The sequence below is a fragment of the Cynara cardunculus genome (assembly GCF_001531365.2).
Source record: "Cynara cardunculus var. scolymus isolate 2C chromosome LG 5, CcrdV1, whole genome shotgun sequence".
Classification (NCBI taxonomy): Eukaryota; Viridiplantae; Streptophyta; class Magnoliopsida; order Asterales; family Asteraceae; genus Cynara; species Cynara cardunculus.
This window is the reverse complement of record NC_037532.1, coordinates 13,165,841-13,186,435: the sequence shown is the minus strand read 5'-3', so window position 1 is coordinate 13,186,435 and position 20,595 is coordinate 13,165,841. Positions and strand designations below refer to the sequence as shown.

The following is a 20,595-nucleotide window of genomic DNA, read 5'->3' as shown; positions in this document are numbered from 1 at the left end:
GCACTCTAACCCTACCATATTGCATTAAATGTTCATTTAATGCACTGGGTATAAATAGAAGTGTTTCTTCTCCATGCAGAGTGCATGTAACTCACTCTCTAATCCTAATTCTTACTTCAAGCATTTTCTAGCTTAAGTAAAGGATCCTCTCTACAACATTTTATTTTCTTGTATTTGCTAAGACTTTGTGTGTAACCAAAGATTGTTTAGATAGGTATTTATCACCTTATCTTTTCTCAAACAATCTTGTAAAATCTGTATTGATCTTCTTTATCAATATATATTAATTTGAAAATATTGTGTTTGTATTCATCCCCATCTTCTACAAACTGTTTTACTAATCTTGTAGACCCTCAAGGGACCTGTGTGTCCCACTTCAATGATCAATCTTCATATTAAGCTTCATAACATGGCAGATCTGGATATTGCATTAAGAACACTTTGAGAAAGTTGAAAGAGAAAGTCAATGCACTAAATCTGGTCAAACTTTATTACGTATCTTCAATCTTACAAATGAGCTCTCTCTTTTCAAATTACAAAGAACACTCCTATTTATATGGTCAAACTACTAAACAATAGTCAAAGTCAAACTCCTATAAGAAAAGTCAAACACGATGACTTTTACAATTATAGACAATATTTAACTTTCAAGACGAATACACTTTAATACTGATTTTCAGTCCTAACATTATCCCCCTTTGTATTCAGACTTGAAAGAAATTCTGCACTTTAAGTCCTGTTTGAACTTTGAAACATTAAGCACAATATGTCATCTTCAAAAGAATTCTTCAACTTGAAATCTTCATGCAATCAATTGTTGGGAAATATCTTCTAGCATTCTCCCCCTCGAATGTAGAACCGCGATGATCTTCTCTTTTGACAATGTAGAATAGTATTCAACAGATACAATGTATAAGATTTGATCTTCAAAGGATATTAAGAATTAATCTTCAGTAAACTATTGTAAAGATGATCTTCACACTCAATATCTCTCAGTCGTTGTAGCACATGAATAATCTTTCTGTAATCATCTTCAGTTGCACTTCTTCTTTTGATTCTTTTGCCATTTTTGAAGTTACTCCCTCTTGATCTTTGCATCAAATTCCCTTTAACAATGTTCGAAAATGAATATTTCATTCATTATTACATATACTCCCCCTTATGATGAAATGAGAATCATTTCATCATACATAAGATGAATGAAATTTTCCGTATAAGCCGTCAATTCATGAAAATGTAAGTAGATCTTTGCAAATCCACTTGTTTAATCTTTTCAGATTAAGGGAATGGGAAGATAACATCCAATTTCAACGTATGAAATTGTTTTCAATCTTATAAAAAGATTGGCCTGTGAGTATAACAGATATACTCAGTACAACGGATGTACTGTATATATGAGACTTTTTGATGCTCATTTCACCAGGTCTTCCATTTAATCATTGATAGCTAAAAAAAATAGCATATCTATGAATGTTTTGGTAAATTAACATATAAAATGATAAATCTGTGTAGTGTAGAAGGATAAGGCAACATATGCTTCTGTTTAAGCTCACAAAGATAAATCGTGTGGACTACACAAATTTATCAGACTCAATATGTGATCAAAAAGACTTGAAGGGGGGACATATATCCTTCTGATTTCAATATCAACTTTCTCCAAATGAGAAATTGATAGATGATGAGATGCGTGCCCCAAATGTTATTGAAACATTTATCTGTTGAGAGATAAATGAGTAGTTGGTGGGGTTNCCAGTCTCTAATCTTCAGTTTCAGTCTTCGACGTTTGCTGAAGGATCTTTGGTGTGAGTGTTGTTTTCTTGAAGTATCGTTGTCTCTGAATGAATTACAAAACAAGTTCATCAGCGATCACTGAACAAGTTCAGTGTATGATCGCTAGAACTGAAATTACAGATACATAAATACATCGAAAGGAAAAAGGGATTATCATCAAATCACTGAGAGAGAGGATCAACAATACCTTATCTTGAGCTCCTACTTCCAAGTATAACATCAATTCTTCAACTTTTAACCTATGAATTATGAATAAACTTAAGGTTTAACCTATTTGCCCCAAAGTAACAGAAATCACAAGAATTAACTATAGGCATACCTTATCTTGAGCTCCTAGTTCCAAGTATAACATCAATTCTTCAAAAACTCATAGATTTAACAAGAAATTTTTAGGTTTAGAGATGAGATTTGGTTTTCTAGCGAAAGGTAGGAGAGATCGAGATGGTTAGAGAGAGAGAAAGAAAATCTGATTTAAAAAAAAAATAACAATTTCATATTTATATTTACAATATTTACTATCGAACCCTTGATCTTAAGCTTATTTGTAATATAATCCTACCTTGGCAATTCCTTTACAATTTTGATCTTAACCAAGATTGTTTCACCCAACTTGGAACTCAAATGAATTTTATGTAAAGAACTTGGCTTAATGAACGACTCTTGAAGACTAAGGTACGAAATACTAAAGCATGATTTCACACTTGAACACAAATTGGTTTCCGTTCACGAGATTAAATTTACCAAATACGGGGTACTATATCACCTATGATCAAAGTTACTGTCTCAATATTTTTCATTTTCACTTATGAACACATTTCCTGTTTCACCTATGAATACATGATTAAACTATTATGAACACAACATTTCTCTTATGAACACATTAGTTTCATTATGAACACACGATTGAGATTATGAACATATTAGTTGACAAATTTGAAAGAGAGATAATTTCGGTTATGAAACCCCAAGGGATAAATTAATGGGACTGAATTTTGAGTATAATAGATGTTTTTTTTTAACTTTCCAAGAATGCCCTTATTCACCTAAGTTTACACTAGTCTATAACGCATGTGTTTCCGGTATATTATAAGGATGTTATTGTGTCTTTTCAACCATAGATCAAAAAAATTGAAGGATATGATGGGTTAACAAAGTTAACACCAATAACTTGGTTAACAAAAGAACAAGCCCCCATATACATAAATAGCCAAATATTATTTTGAGAAATAATAAATATTTAAGAAGTAAAGAAGGGATCGTAGCTCTCCGTATAATTAAGATCGAATTTAACTTATAATATCTTTCTTTCTTTCTTTTTATTTTGTTTCTAGATTCGAGGAGGGAGGGACCGTCAAAATAATTTATTTAAGGGTAAAATAAGTAAAAACAAATAAAATACAAAGAAAATCCTAAAAGAAGAAAGTGGATAAGAGGAAGTTTCTCTTGCACACTTGGATCCGACTCTTCTTTGCCTTTACCCCTTCTTCTCAATCTGCTTTCTTTGATTTTTGCATCAGGTTAATCATGGCTTCTTTTGCTTTCTAATCTTCTGATTATGTGACTTATAAAGTTCCATTTTGAACATCTTTTCAGTGCAGTAAAGGAAGAAGTTGACGATCTGCGGTCCGGATTCCATTTTTTCAAATAACTGTCTGGTAAAATTTGGATCTCCTTTATTACGTTTGTATAATTTAGGATTAGATTTGTATGATTATTCAGTTTAAACACTTGTTTGCGTCAATTTCATAACCTTAAATAATTATAGTAACTTTTAAGAGCCTGGAATTTTCATCAAAGTTCTAAGTATCTTATTGAACTTGAAAAATGGATGTAGAAATTGGGGAATTGCAAAAGAGACTAGAATCCTCCATGAGTTAAATGGCCTTCCAAAAATCTGATGTGTGAATCATTGCCTACATGGATATGATAGGATTCTACATGGTCTCTTTAATTCATCCTATGTGCTTCATGTCGTGTATATGGTTAAAAGACTGTATATCTCTTCTCTTTAACTATGACATGAAAATTAGAGAGAGCAAAATCAATATGGAGGTAAACTAGTGTGAGGTTGACCAATTTGGTGGAAGCTTGGAACTATTCTTTTCAGTGATAGCCACAAATCAGGACAAGATTTCACAGCTTATACGCTCTGCAAACCAGAGATAGGGGTTTTAAATGGAAGCTTTCATTGATGTGCCGAAATCATACATTAACAAATGGGATCCCTTATCCATTTTTCTCCACATCGACAATAATTCGGTAACATTTATGTGTTTGGTAACCATTTAGCATTTAGGGTTTCATAATCCATTGTTTTAGAAACTAATTGCTTTTATTTCATCAACTTGCCACTTGTATTCATTCAAATAGGAATATCTCTAGTTTAGCAATTCACCATGTTTATAGCATCGATGAAGTAGAAGGGTTCATTTGTCTATGAAATGTCGCTCGTGTGGTCTTTAATGGGATGCATTACAGGCTTCATGCCACTGGTTTCCAAGAAGGTTTTAAGTTTATAAAACCAGAGATTGAGGTTAGTCAGTTGATCAAAGACGGATCACAAATGTTAGGCGAAAGTGAGATGTATATGGACTATTTCAAGATGATCCATTCAAGAAATTTGAATCAACGAAAAGAGGTTGATAGCAATTTATTTTCACCCCCACCTGTTTAGAGTAACCAACGACCATAAGAGGCTAGTAGCAGCTTGTTTCATTCCATTATCAAATATGTTGGACATGTTTGTTAAATGTGGAAAATGTTCCACTACAGCCTTGGTTAAACCAGTCTGTTCATAGATAGGCAGAATAACTAGATATGCATCAATATAGAAGCGATGGTCATCCTAAAAATGGCATCACTAATGGAAATCTTGACACCTCTTAAAGAAACTTCAAGTCCTCAGAGACTGTTTGCCTCATGGACGTAGTATGAAATTATATTTACATGATGAAGACACATGTGCTAGGATTTACGATTTGGAACTCTTGTAACCTTCATATTGATTAAGCTTCCACCTTTATTAGATAAAAATTGCCAATCAATTTAACTCGCAGCAGGAGTTTTAATTGAAATTTTCAGCAAGCCATTGTGACAGGACTGGAAGAAATATTTTACAATAAACAAAAGTAGCAGTAAATGTGCATTATGACAAATTTGGGATTAAATAAGAGGGGATTAGTAGAAACATCATTGATAACTGAGTTAAAGGTTGAAGCACCTCTACCTGATGATGAAAATCACATATAGAGATTCCATATACTGGTTGTTCAACCTCATTGCACCTTTTTGACAAGTGATCAAATGCTAGCTACATCATCAATCTTCTCATCAGTAAACTAATGTTGTGCATAAGTGTTATATAATCATTAATCAAAATGTTCACCATCTCATCTCCAAAACTGGGGTAGTCATTTTTAGGCCAACCACAGCAACATCATCATCGCCAATCTGACCATCTTATGCATATACCATAACAAGTCATTTCAAAATGGTTTAAATAAATCTCATCTCCCCGAGACTTCTGCAAATGCATGTTTGATCAATTGACTAATCGATTGGAAGGGAGAGGATAGGCGAATACCTGCAATTTTTGGGTGTACCCATTTATTCTGTCCTAACACCAAAAAACCCCTCTAAAGAGATAAATAATGGATAATGAGACGATGTGTATATCTTACATACAAAACACAACACTGAATTTTAAAAACACAATATCCAGATTTGTGAAGTCTAAATAATGAAAAATCTGTCTCTCTTTTTCTGTCTAATTTTTCACCAAATCAACTAACCCTACATGAGTTCACCCCTTTTTCCTCTTGATCTCTCTTAAGAAATAATGTGTAATTACTTATATGCATCACTTGCATTTGATTCTTGGAGCTCATGAATGGAACCGTTAACTCAAGGGGGTAGCCATGCTTGTCACTATGGAAGTTCTCATTTTTTACTTGCCCTTTTTTAGTTTGAAGCAAAAATCTATATTTTGGGTGGAAGTTCCTATCTTTTTAAACCTTTTTCGTTAAAAATCAAAATATGGCATTTTAATTCCAAGTGATTGGCTTTGTCAGTGCTAGATTAGACTTTTGAGAGCATGCATAAAGCCTTATGGCAGAGTTATTTTGAGCAGAAATATATGTAAAAGTGATGATCATTCCAGTCTCAGTTTAGAGACACTATGGCTTTTATAGTCACAAGTTCCACTTCTCAAATCCAAACTTGTGTTGGAGAACAAGAAGAAAGTGTTCAGCCAAATTTGCTTCTACTAGATGTGCATTGGACATAGGTAGAAATCTTTTCTTGACTTATTCTATGCCATGTAAGGGTTCTTATCTGGAGCGGGTCAGAAGATAGTGACATGTCCGTATTAAATGTGTTTTTTGGCATAAAACAATCATCCAAGAAATCTGTAATGCATAAATCCATTATTCATTCTGGAGATCTCTAAATTGCCAGTAAAGATGGGGTATAACTTATGAGGATCTTCTGATGTTAGTAACATATTGCATCTGTTGTCTATAGAATCTTGCTTTGCATTTGTATAGTGATGAGGTGAAGTTGTAGGTAATCGAGCTGCCTCTTGTGCTACAATTAACCTTTTTACCTGTAACCAAAATTAGAACAAAGATGACACCTCTTTCTGGTAGGAATACCATGTAATGATTACGAACGCACAAGTTGGTTTGATGGGGAAGGAAAAGAGTTGAATTTTTTTACGTTTTGTATTTGAGCTTTGCTTGGATAACCTTCATAGAAATGACTCGTGAAGATTTAGCAAAATTGTATATGGCTGGATATATGGGTTGCCCATGCATGATGGAAATCATGAAGCACTGTCTTGTTGAATCACATATGAATAATATCTGGTATTGCAGCTTTCATGTGGCAACTGTTCATCTGTAAAGCATTTAAAATTTGTTCTAGATTGATGTTCTAAAAGCTTTTAGTTGAATCAAACTAGCATATTTCAAATGCTCTTCATCAAATGACACACGCAAGCTCAATTTTTATCTATAAATCTACCAAACACGTAATTTATTTATATGTTCAGTGACAAAATGAACATCAATTCCAACTAGTTTACCACACAAAGCTAATTTTATCAGCAAGTGGTGATTTATATATCAATAAGTTGTTTTAGAATTCGTTTGTGGGAAGTCCATATTGGAGTTCTGATCTCTCTGTTTCACCTACTGGACATTGGGATGAAATTTGAAGTCTAATTTCAAATGAATTTAGTTGATAATATTTCCTACCGGACATTGGGATGAAATTTGACCCTTTTTGGGTTTTTGAAGTCTTAAACTTCAAATGAAATTAGTTAGTACTTCAGCATACCTTCTATTGTGCTTCTGCTGCACATGCTGCTTCTTTTCTTTCATTCTTTTACATCATTGTTTATGGCTTATCCTTATATCCCATTGTGTATGATCTGATCATTTTCGTATATGAATGTTCTGTTTGTTATCCTTGCAGTCCTAACTTATGGACATGAATGGCACCATAACTGTCGAACCTTGGGATCAGCCACGGAGGTGTGTGCTGTGTCATAGAATCCTTTCATCTGAGATCGAGGTTGAAGCTACAAGTATATGTGGGGATTGTAAGTTTCTGTTTCTGGAAGATAGTGACATTCAGCATAACACAAGACAAACAAGGTACAACAACAATTCAGAATCTATTGAAAATATGCAATTTCCAGATATGACGAATCTGGTTACGGTCTCTGAGCATGGGAATCAATCAAGACGGTGGAGGAGAGTTTTGTCTGATACAGAAAGTGATGGCTTTGATTCAGATGTTTCTGTTGAAGTTGATAGTGATATGCCTGCTCATCCTCATTCAGATGATGCAAGTCTGAACCAGTCGAACTCAGACGATGACAATGAATTCGAAGAAGTTGAAAACACAGTCGGAAGTTTGGTGGGCAGAGTACAGCTACGTAGATCGTTGGCATCCAATGGGCGGAATCTCCAAGTCGATTGGCTTAATGAGATTCTTTCTCCTGAAGCTGAAAACTTAGAAAGATCACGTTATGTAGGGAATGCTGGAGACTATCTTGATGCAAGAGGGTTTGAACAACTGCTGGAGCGTCTAGCGGAGACGGATGGTTCACGGCGAGGAGCACCGCCTGCGGCTGTTTCGTTTGTGAAGAATTTGGAGCGGGTGGTGGTGGATGAGGATGAGGGTTTGGTGTGTGTGATATGTAAGGATAGTGTCTGTGTTGGTAGTGTAGTGAACCGGCTTCCTTGTCTTCATGTGTACCATCCTTCATGCATCATGCCATGGTTAAATGCACGGAATACATGTCCGCTTTGTCGATACGAGCTCCCAACAGATGAAAGGGAGTGTGAGAGGAGGATGAGGAGGAGAAGCAGAAGCCAGCAGGTGGAAATGGAAGAGGAGGTGGGTGAGGATGCATCATCAGGTGGCGGAGGAAGGTGGTGGGTTGTGGCGGCACCGTTAGCGACCATGATGGCTATTGGTTTTGTGGTGTGGTTGGGGGGAGGAGTCAACAGAAACAGGAGATGGTGGTGTGTCTTGTAGATTTATTGCAGAGGATGGATTGAATTTTCTGTTCTTTTCTTTTTTTACTAGCTAGGTGGAAAGAGAAATAGGGGTATGTATGTATGTATGTATGTATGCATGTATGTATGTATGTATGTATGATTATTATTATCAAGTCATGTGATGGTTTTTGTACATGAAATGGATATTTTTGGTTTTTCTTGAAATCCAATGGTTGGTTTCCCATCTCATTTTCCATGATTCAATTCTCAATCTTTTCTCCAAAACTAATCCAATTTTTGAAGAAGAATCATTATATAGAGTAAATTATAAATTTCGTTAATATCGTCTTTTTACAATTTCCTTATTTGAAATTATATTTATTATATTTAACATTATATATAATATCAATAAAACATTAATCGTCCCTGTCAGACACCACCCCTACCCCGGGTTCTAACTCTTTAGCCAAGCTAACCCGCAATCTCCACCCATCCCTATCTGGCGATGGCGAATCCCTCCAGCCGTCCTCCCGTTGACAACCATCTCCTACAACATCGTTGTGTCTCTCCATTCTTGAACCTCCCCATTCTTAAAGTTGGGTCTCTAGACCTCCATTCTTGTACCCCACATTTGTTCCTTTTTACCCCCAAAACATGGGTTTCAATATATGTTTTTGTTCCCAGGACATGGATTTCAAGATTTATTTATTTTCCTAGAACATGGGGATCAAGTGAAGCAAACACTCTTGACGAAAGTCCTTCATTTTCTCCTTCAGTGGTAATTGCGGTGAGTACGCACCTGATGGCCCCTCCTATCTTTTCCGATCAAACACTCTAGCATCCTCACAACCAGCTTTCTTAACAAGCAGGCACGACGACACATCTAGATATTCCAGCCACCTATAACTCTATGCTTCCAAAGCCATTCGTATTTCCGAAACTGTTATCTTTGGACAATTACACACTTTCATCAAAAATAGCTCAAGTCCCTCAAATGCATCATCTCGATCCGTCACCTCCACACAACATCCAATAGAGAAAAAAAATGGTGAAAATGATAATGAATTGATTTGTAGATATCACATGTGAAATTTGCTGAAAAATGTGAATTTTTTTTATCAGAAGTACATCTTGGAAATTTCTTTACATAAACCTTGATAAAAGAATTATGGATTAATTAAAAATAAAAATAGATAAATTTAAAAGATGTAATGAGATTTTTAAGGATTTATCCAATTCAAAATGATAATTATCCTAATTTCTAAAATTATTTCATTTTTTATTTGCGATATTAATTAATGGATTATGTAGTCCATATTCCTTCCCGCCTTCTAACAAATTGACCACCTTCTCGTATCAATCTGCTTGAATATAATATATATATATATATATATATGTGTGTGTGTGCGTGTGCGTGCGTGCGTTAAGAACCGTGTGAGAAATGTAAGAATGAATCTGGACCCTTGATCACCTTTAATCTAAAGTGAATCACGCTTGATACGATATTGATCCGGTGCATCTCATTCGAATGTGCATCGAAGGGTGGAGATCCCTAACCGTGTGTGTGTGTGCGCGTGCGCGTGCGGGTGTGTGTGTGGGTGGGTGTGGGTGTGTGTGTGTGTGTTCCGGTGAGAATGACAGTTAAGGTAAAAACGTAAGAAGGAAACTCCACCCTTGGATGAACATTAGGATGAGATGCACCGAAATGAGATGCATCGAGATGCACCAGATCAATTCACGTATCAAGTACGATTCATTTGTGAGTTTGAGATTAAAGTTGATCAAAGTCCAAATCCCTTCTTACGCTTCTAATCATAACTCTCATTTTCACACGATACTTCACCTAGATATATAGAGGTAGTTTACTTTGCAAACCAAGTCGTTTGTACAAACCGTACAAACCATCCTCATATGTTGATTTCATTGTTTAACTTAATGAATTTGTTTCATGAAATTGTTTAATCTGATTAAAATTGTTTCATATAATTCTTTTCTTAATGAAATCATTTCATACATTTTTGTTTTTATGTAAACATGAAGTTGTTTAATTTATTTCCCATTTTGATTAAATTTGTTTTCTAAAATTAATATAATGAAGATGATAATGCTCATAATTAATGCCCTTAATGAAGGGATTAAATGCAAACCTCCCATTTGTACAAACTATGAAAACCTCATTCAACCAATCATACTTTTTCTTTTTCTTTTTCACTTTTTTTATTACGAAAGTTGATTAGTTATTTTTATTGTGTAGGGCGTTAATTATGGACATTATCATCTTCATTATAATAATTTTAGAAACAAATTTCATCAGAATGAGAAATACAAGAAACAATTTCATTTTTACATAGAAACAAAAATATATGAAACAATTTCATCAGATTAAATAGTTTCATTAAATTAAAGAATGAAATTGACGGATGGGGATGATTTGTACGGTTTGGACAAATGACTTGGTTTGCATTTGATCCCTCCGTAAATATATAGGCAAAGAATCGTGTGAGAAAGAGCTTTAACGTAAGAAATGTAAGAAGGGATCTGGACCTTTGATCACCTTTAATCTCAAACCCACCCATGAATCACGCTTGGTACGGGGATTGATCCAGTGCATCTCAATGCATCTCATCCTAATGTGCATTCAAGGTAAAGATCCCTTTTCAATTTCTCACTTTAACTCTCATTCTCACCAAACCCAATATGTAAGGGGAATTCAAGGAAGAGCTGGTTAGTTTGTGATAACTATGAGATCTAATCTCATCCACACAATTTAATAATCAATGGCTAAAAAAAGAAAAATGTATTAATTAAATTTCAAAAGAAACGGCGAATCAATTTATCCGATCATGTAATTATATCAATTTATGAATCATGATCGTCTATTTTGGGCGCATTTCAAGAATCATATAATCATATCAATTTATCCGATTAGTGCAAAATTATGAAGAAATTTCACCCAAATATGCTTCTCAACATCTTTATTGGATATAACACTGAAGTGATATAAAGGATTCGAATTATAAAAACTCTAGAAATTGATGTTGCATACAACGAAAGCACGTGAATCATAATAATGGAGGAAAACAAAGGAGAAAGTATTAAAGGTTTTTTCTTATTTATTTCACAATGAACCACACTGTGCGTATGATTTCTGTCATGAATGCATAATCAGGAAGAAGGAGTTACAAGTTTAAAGCCAATAAAAGCTTTACTTTCTCCAACAAAGCAGATGAAGCCAATGATGTCAACTACGAGGGTGAATATGGCAGGGACAGAACACCGATTGAAACAACAGGTATCACATTATTCTTTATTTGGACCAAAATATAGGTATCTTCGAGAATGTAAAACGGTTTTGATTGTTTTTTTGTGTTCGTAAGCGTTTGGGTACGCATTCTTGTATATGATACGTCATAAATTGGTACATTGTGATTTCACATTGTGTGGTACGCTATAATCAACATAAAATGTGGTTCACTATAGTGGCCAAAACCGGGGCAGCATATGTCACATATAGCATACATTGTGGTCTCCTCATACATGTAACATAGTGGTTTGAAGACTTCTATTGAACCAAATACCTCATGTGTGGTTTGGTGACTTTTTATTGAACAAAACTACTCATATATGGTACATTGTGGTCTTCGTGATGTATTGGATTTTTTGTTGTTGTTTGTAGGCTTTTTTTTATCGAATATGATACCATATTATCAGTTTCATCAAAACAATTATGAAGATGCGATACCTAGAGGATATCGGGTGTTAAGGATGCGAGGACCTAGATTGTCGGGTCTTAAGCATGCGAGGACCTAGGTTGTCCGGTTTTAAGCATGCGAGGAACCAAGATTGACGAATCTCAAGGATGCGAGGAACCAAAGTTGTCAAATCTAAAGGATGCGAGGAACCAAGGTTGTCGAATCATAAGGATGCGAGGACTTGAGGTTGTCGGGTCTTTATAATGCGATAACAATGACTTATCACATGAAACAGATGCAATAACTAAGAATAATGCAATGCGACAACTATGAAGATCTGTAATTTTTTTCAACAGATTTTGATATTTCACTTACAAACAATTCAGACCCTTTCAATTATGGATATGTAGGATCGAAAATCAAAGCTAGTTAACTTTAATTCTCAAGAAACTACCCAAAATTGAATAAAAGAATATCAAAATTGGTGGGAGGTGAAAGAAAACAGAGGGGGAAAGAGAAGAAACAAACCTGGGTAGTGGTTACTCGATAGAGGTGTGCAGGACATCGACGGTTATGGATGGTTCTCGGAGGTGAGTCATCGATGGTGGGGAGGTAAACAGGTACAGAGATTGACAATGGTCATCACCAGCGGGGGAGTGGAAGCTAGAAGATGTGTGTGGCTATATATAATACAGTATACAATTAGTATATTATAATATAATATGAAATATATTATTTTTTAATTTAAAATGAGATAAAGCATAAGATGACCTATTTACTCCTAAGCTAACGAATATTTTTTAACGGCGTCAGGGACAATGACCTAACTTGTAGCAAAATGCAAACCATAAGGACATCTAGTGTACTTATTTTGAAATAGGGACCATATCTAATTCTGAGCTAACCACAGGGACCAACGGTGAACTTTACTCTAAATCATAGGAACGAAAATGGAAATGGATTGCAAATAGGGACTAAATTGCATTTTCAAAACCACAACGAAATCCGAAATTTGTAACAAACCACGGGGACGGAAAAAGTAATTTATTCTTAAATCAAAGTAGAAAAAATTGGATAATTTAGATTGTGGATTCTTGAAATGAACATAAGTTAAGCTCTCCAAATTTGTTCTAGATGTTTTGTCAAATTATATTTTCAAGTGACAAAAATCTGTCATTTATAGACAAAAGTTTTATGTTCGAACTTCATGTGATGTTTGCATGTGACTCCATTTGACGTTCACATTGATCATTTTTTTCTGAAAAATTTCAAATCATTTAAAAAGTTGGATGATGACTATATTAAAAACTCTACACCTTTTATATGTTAGACTAATTTATGAAATTTAGGCACGGGAGAAGTAAGTACCAAAGTCAAGCAAAAACAATTATATAAAACATGATTTTTGAAACCGACACATTAGAAAATAATATATATGGAAATCTTGTAAGTAACGTCTATAAGGTGAGAGACAAGATGGCTTTCTATAAAATAAGAATCAAGAATGGTTAGTTGGTTGGTTTAAAATAAATAATATAATATGGGGATTCTAAAGTTGATCCATTCAACAATACATAAAGTTTATTTTGCGAAAACTAATATATTTTTTAAAATACTTTTGAAAATGTTTGTCTCCTCTTTTTAAAATGATTTTTGAATAAAAAAGAATACATTTTATAATCACACACTATATGTTAAGAAAACATATAAAAAAAATATTTATTTTGATTCAGTTTAAATTTTATATCACTCGAGATCCAGTTGAAATTCGAATGACGAAATAGTGGCATTCTTTAACATAATTTGGTCTTTGAATATTGAGTCAATTCACATCCCAATGCATTCTTTATTTTCTCAAATTAGCACAAGTTCCAAGCAATACGACATGTTTCTTTAGACAAAAATAGTACTTGATTTTGAAATATCATCATTATGCACATCAAGTAAATTTATTATATCATAATACAAGTTGAACTTATAAGCATCAAAATATCGAGATTTAACAATCCAATAAACCATTTAAAATTAAATCTAACACGCTTGCATCATCATTTATTATTTTTGCATTTAATTAGAATAAAAAAGAGTAAACTCCAATTTTGGTCCATGTGGTTTCTCAGAAGTAACACTTTTCGTCTCTGCAGTTTGGCCATTGTGGTTTAAAAAACAACTAGTTTGGTCCCTCCCTATAACGATCGTTAAAAAAAATTGTTGGTGAGGGGGCATTTTAGTCTTTCTCAGTTTAACCAAGAATAAAATTTTGAGCTTCTGGAGGAATGAGCCCATTATATTATAGAAAACCAAACAGTTTCTTTTATTTTCATTTCCATTGATTACTGCTTAATACCTCTAACCAAACACCCCCTTAGATTTAATTCTTATTGATATGAATATCAAGAATTACACAAAGAAAACAAAATTGTTGTGGAATTGAAAAGATTAACAAACCAGTTCTAACAATCTTACACTAAGAGGAACTAGAACAAAACTTTTAACACAAAGAGAAGTTATGTTGCTGTTTGAAGGGCTGCCGATTTGTGCTTGATCTCGTAGAGTTCTTTTTAAAGCGTAACCTTGCATGGAATGGAGCAACCACTCTGTCCTTTATACTTCCTCACGCATTAAATACATGGGGACACTTGCCAAAAAGGGATAAGAAGATAGAGTTGACTTAGGATACAATAGAGAAGTCCTTGTCATCGTACACATGAAAAAGACTCGTCTCTGAAACTCTTTTCTTATGAATCCTTCTATTGTCACATCAATCAGAAGAAGACAAACATACTTTCCAGGTGTTTCAGAGAATGTCTTTTTCAAGTACAAGGTTGGTGAAATCTTTGTCAGAGAAGTCGTTGCAAGGAGATCTTTAAGTTGACCAGTCGAAGATTACCTTATGTTGTTCGACAGCTATGAAGATCGGCAGATGAGATAGAAAGGAAATTTTGGTGTAAATTCGAGAGCTATGTCTTCTGTTCCACATCGGCAAACACACTTCCTCTTGAAATCGGCTAGTCTTCGATTCGCCGAACATCTTAAGCAAAACCAAACTTATACACAGAACCATTATATTTACAATGATCAGATATACCTAGAGTATAAAGATAGATTGAGAGATCATCAACAAATCATCGACGACCCAACAATATATTAATTAAATAATTATTATAATATACATTTATATTTATACATACATATATACACACACACATGTAATATACATCAAAAGAAGGTATACATCTCATATTTCCAATTCCTTATGGCCTCCCGCTGCATATAACTGATGTCCCTTGTCACTCAGGCAACAACCGTCTCACCCATCCTCTTTTCCAGTCGACACCATTATTCGACTCCTCCTTTCTCACGGGCAAACCCTTCTCACTCTAGCGACCACCTTCTCATCCATCCTACTTCTCAATGATCGACGAACCACATGACCCCATCCCAGTAAACACTCAATGCCCCTCTACATATATCTCTTTAAATTACATATCTAATATAAAAGTTCGCTTACAACCTCCCTCCATATCGATCTCTCTCTGTGTAAATCGATCACCCACATCGATTTCTCTATGTAAATGGATTAGACTGTGCAAATCAATCTCGAAGACAAGGAATCATAATGAACAAAACTTTTTGGTTCATTCAAACTTGTATAAAACCCAATTTTGTCTTCTTTGATGTACTGTCTGGCCCTTTATTGTTCATTTTCCGTAAATTACTTACCTCATCATCTTCTTTAGGGTTTGATTTTGCAAAAGTTCTTGTTTTGTGGTTTTGATTTAGGGTTTTGATTCAAAATACTTAGTTGTGCACAACAATTAGATGATAGTGAATTCGATTTATTGTTATTCATCTTGGTTCTATTTGTGTTTACCATGTTGAAATTTGCAATAAGATACAATTAGGTTTTGACTTTGATTTGAGTTTCTTGATGTTCATGTGAAATTATTTAGGATTCATGGTGTTCAGGAAGAAGAAAGGCAAAAAGACATGTTTAGCACGATGGTTCTGTTTCAATGGTGGTACAGAAGGGGTGCAAAAATTATTCATCACATGGGTAGTCGGGGAAGGGGTTCACGACTTTGTAAAAAAGAAAGGAATAGTTGACAAACAAAATCTCCTCGATTTCTTAGAGCTGTAACACATTATAAGTGTTCCTCAACCATGGAAACGAATTTGCAAGCCTCAACTCAAGGAAAAGAATCTGGAAACACATCTGGAAGCCTTCTATAGTTTCTTCAACGAACCCCAGATTTGATCAGAAATTTTCTGTCTGAGATGGCTCAGTGGTGCAAGGATGAAGTATGTAGGCAATTTGAGATTAGTGGTCGGTGTTGTGGGGTTCGTTGGAGATGGAATATGGAGGAAGAGGGGTGGGTGTTTGATATTGGTGACGACTGTCGAACAAGAGGCAAGACACCTGAGTTTCATCAGAGAAACAGCAGAGATGTTTGTTTTATGGAAAGGGGGATTCTTGTGTTTACAAATATTTGTATATATAGTATATAAATCAGAAAATATGAAAAGGTCTAAAAAACCTCTCGTTTAACGGGATTTTTAAACGACTGTTAGAAAGAAGGATCAAATCCGATCATTTTTTCAAACCAAGATGTCTAAACTGTAATTTCAAAATTATGGAGATGAAAAGTGTTACTTTTAAGAAACCATAGAGTCCAAATGTAGTTTACTCATAAAAAAACAATGTTGTAAAATTTCAAACTTTGATGATATCTTTTTAACTTTTAACCCAAAGTTCCTTTTAAAAAAATAAAGCTTTTAACCCAAAGTTACACCATCAAACATGTATTTAAAGAGCGCAAGGGACCATGGTCCATGGCAACGTGTCAGAGGATCTTGATTCAGAAGTGTAAGCAGAAGCAGAGGAGCCTTCCCCCCCAACTCACCAAACCCCGTCTTGGTGCACTCTCTCATTCTTAGGGTTTCTAATTTCCATTTACTGCTTATAAAACCATTTATTTCTTCTATACCTCCTCCTCCTACTCTGTAGCCGCCGGCGATCCATCAAACCGCCGTTCGTTGTTTCTGCTTAGATCCATTCAATCGACACTTTAAAGGTGATCGATTTTATTCGTTAGATCTCAGTACTTTCTTGTTTCCTTTTGATGATCATAAAAACACGTATACATGCAATATCCGAATCTGGGGTTCATTCAGTTGTTTGTGTGTGTGTGAGAGAGAGAGGAGAGCTAGATTATTCATTCATTCATTGATCGAATCTAGTGTATCTGTTTTGGAGATCGTTATATAATTCTTCATGTTGTGTGATTAATTGGAATCTGTTAATATGTTTCTTAGATCTATAAATCACGTAGTATTTTTTTTTTGCATTTTGATGTGTATCTGCGTTTGTTTTGATATCAGGTTTATTATCGTGTGGGAGAACTGGTCGCTTCTCTCTTGAAACACTTGTTTTGTTTGCAAGATGGCTTCTGTTGCTCAGCTTCATTATTCTCCTCTTGCCGAAAACAATCGTCATCTGAATCCTGCTAGGCACATTCCTAGCTTCCAATTACCAAATTTTACCTGCAAAAAACTTGTCTTAAACTCCTCTCAGAATTTCCCCTGTTCATCTTTCCGATCAAGGCCGATTAACCCTGATTTACTATCTAATCAACAACCTAATACCTGTGCTGGTGGTGGTGGAGGTGGCAGTGGTGTAGGCCATGGCAGTGGTGGTGGAGGTGATGGTGGCAGTAGCGATTGGAATGGAGGTGGAAAATCCGATGACTCATCTTCCCTCGACAGTTTCGGCCCAATTGGTGCTTTTCTTAGTGGTTGGAGATCACGGGTTGCTGCTGATCCCCAATTCCCATTCAAAGTTCTCATGGAGGAAGTTGTGGGTGTGAGTGCATGTGTGCTCGGCGACATGGCTTCTCGTCCAAATTTTGGTCTAAACGAGCTTGATTTTGTGTTCTCCACACTTGTCGTAGGATCCATCATGAATTTCACCCTTATGTATCTATTAGCAACCACAATGACATCTGCATCAGCAACCCTTCCTTTCATTTTCGCCAATTCACCCACAAGTCACATGTTTGAGCCGGGTGCCTATAGCCTCATGAACCGGGTAGGGACCTTTGTGTATAAAGGAACAGTTTTTGCAGCCGTGGGGTTTGCAGCTGGTTTAGTTGGAACCGCTTTATCAAACGGATTGATTAAAATGAGGAAAAAGATGGATCCAAGTTTTGAGTCACCAAACAAGCCTCCACCCACGGTTTTGAATGCCTTCACTTGGGCGATTCATATGGGTTTGAGCAGCAATTTCAGGTACCAAACTCTGAACGGGATTGAATTCGTACTGGCAAAGGGGCTTCCACCATTGGCTTTCAAGAGCTCGGTGGTTGGGTTGAGATTAGTGAACAATGTGTTGGGTGGAATGTCGTTTGTGATATTGGCGAGGATGACTGGATCGCAAAGCTCTGGCGAAGAGAAGAAGATTGGTGATGAAGAAGTTTCAGAGGAGAAGATGAAGTTGCTGAATGAAATTCCATCCAAGTGAGTTGCATTTCATGTTTATCCATCTAACATAATAAAACAAGATTAGGGGTTTTGTGATGGTGATGATGTAATTGTAGTTTGCAATGGTAAGAGTGGATGTAGAATAAGCTTTTATGTATACATTGTGCTTCCGTTAAGTCTTCTTGTGTGATATCACTTGAGTAGCTTTGTGATGCAATTCACACAAAAAAAGTGTTCTTATTGGACTCTTTTTGGGTCTAAATCTAAGAGCATGTTTGTTAGCAGCTTAACGAGTTTAATGGATTCACAACTTATTCGGTCAGTTATACATGACTGTTTGGTAATGGCTTAATGATAGAGAAAGTGATTTATTCAGTAAGCTTTTAGGGGGAAGTAGGGGCTTTTTGGTTGGTTTACCATTAAGTCCTGTATGGATAAAACCGCACGTGTGAATTAATTTGTTTGTCTAGATTGAGAAGGTTTTTGTTTGGGATAACTTTTTCATAGATGGAAAGAACTAGTTTTTTAATTGGGAAGGATATGTTTGCATAAAATTTGAATTTTTGCATAAAGCTTCTCGTAGAAACTTATTGAAAAAACCACTTTCTACAACGTCAAGCCACTACCAATAAGTCATATGTAGCTGATCGAATAAGCTATGAGTCCCTTTAAGTTGCTAATAAACAGGCCCTGAATATCGTTTGTATATAAATTTTAACAATGTTTTTTTAGGTATCAGTATGTGTATATTGTGTTCACATAAGGTTCATCGGAATAAGATTTGTTGGAATAAAGTTCCTCGGAGAGAGGAGAGATGAGATTTTTAAAATCTCTAAAATGTACTTAATTAATATTTTAAGTTAAAATTACTATAATTATTAATTTTCTAATTTAACCTTTTATTTATGGTTGATATTGGATATCTCGATTATCACAAATTACTAAGTTCTCTTCTCAACAGCTATATATATATATATATATATATATATATAATTTGAATTAGGGCAAAATGCACTTCATAAATTTTTTTATTGTAGCCATTTTACTTTCAATATTACTTATTACAACAATGTACTTTTAAGTTATTGTTTATTAGTGCATTATACTTTAAATTTTTTACTTATTATAGTATTGAGTAACTTTTTGATTTAAATTTACTTATTATACCAGGTTTCTATGCCAACTCACTTCCACGTAGGTTGTCCACATGTACTATATTGTTAAAGTGACATTTCTTATTATATCATTGTATTTTCAAAATTATTTTATTATAATGATCAATTTCTATCACAATGTTGTATTTTTAGTTTTAACATTTTATTATTTATACATTGTATATTTTATCAAACATGTTACCTAAATTAGTATATGTTTATAATCCTGAATTTCAAATTGAAATTCAGTCTCCCAAAATCAAGATTATAGTAACTGGTAACCTCTTGATTTGAATTAAGATGACATGACACAAGTTACCAAGTTTTCATGTCATGTCATTATCCATATGAGATATCCACAGGTAAAGTTTTGCTTTCGTGACATTTCTTATTACAACATTATACTCTGAATTTTTTTTTACATATTATTTACTAAATATGTTAAATGAATTAAGAAATTTCTAAATTATTCGTTAATATACCAATATTAAAAAGATTACAAAAGGATAATTTATCTTGCTAACATTTTAAAAAATGTATTCTTTGAAAAAATAAAATTAGGTTTCGTTTATTTTATTAAAAAATATTTTTTATCTTTTAAAAAATATATTATACTTGTTTAAAAAAAATTACTTGACATATAAATATATCAAATTAATTAATTTTTTTGAATTATTTATTAATATAACAATATTAAGAAAAATTGTAGAGCACAATTTATTCGCTAAGGGGGTGTTTGGTTCACATAATGGAATTTGATGGAATTGGAATCCATCAAAGGAATTTGACTTTGAAGGAATTGGAATGGAATTTAATGGAATTTGACCATGCATTTGGTTGGTAGGAATTGGAATGAAATCTCTCAATAGAATTGGAACAATCGTCTTTGTTTGAACCATCCCACATATCGCCCCACCCACACCCTACCAACCATTATGTCACTACTGTCGTCATCACATCTATCACCCC

At 34.5% G+C, this 20,595-nt stretch overlaps 2 protein-coding genes across 3 annotated transcripts; both read left to right on the top strand.

The window, feature by feature from the left end:
• The first annotated feature begins 3,250 nt into the window (after positions 1-3,250).
• On the top strand, positions 3,251-8,520 carry LOC112512063 (E3 ubiquitin-protein ligase CIP8-like). Of its 2 annotated transcripts, XM_025117859.1 has the most exons (3): positions 3,251-3,308; positions 3,385-3,446; positions 7,267-8,520. In XM_025117859.1, exon 3 carries the CDS (start codon positions 7,276-7,278, stop codon positions 8,335-8,337), a length of 1,062 nt encoding a protein of 353 aa, XP_024973627.1. In that variant the 5' UTR covers positions 3,251-3,308; positions 3,385-3,446; positions 7,267-7,275; the 3' UTR covers positions 8,338-8,520. The 2 variants fall into 2 exon arrangements, with proteins under 2 accessions (XP_024973627.1, XP_024973628.1); XM_025117860.1 differs by lacking the exon at positions 3,251-3,308 and having other exon boundaries at positions 3,320-3,446.
• An 8,329-nt stretch (positions 8,521-16,849) lies between these two features.
• On the top strand, positions 16,850-18,759 carry LOC112513279 (protein RETICULATA-RELATED 3, chloroplastic-like). Its single transcript, XM_025119498.1, has 2 exons — positions 16,850-17,067; positions 17,375-18,759. Exon 2 carries the CDS (start codon positions 17,436-17,438, stop codon positions 18,510-18,512), a length of 1,077 nt encoding a protein of 358 aa, XP_024975266.1. The 5' UTR covers positions 16,850-17,067; positions 17,375-17,435; the 3' UTR covers positions 18,513-18,759.
• Positions 18,760-20,595: the final 1,836 nt, after the last annotated feature.

Excerpts from the sequence above, each read along its gene's own strand:
- LOC112512063 (XM_025117859.1), top strand. The coding sequence starts at position 7,276 with ATGGACATGAATGGCACCATAACTGTCGAACCTTGGGATCAGCCACGG.
- LOC112513279 (XM_025119498.1), top strand. The coding sequence starts at position 17,436 with ATGGCTTCTGTTGCTCAGCTTCATTATTCTCCTCTTGCCGAAAACAAT.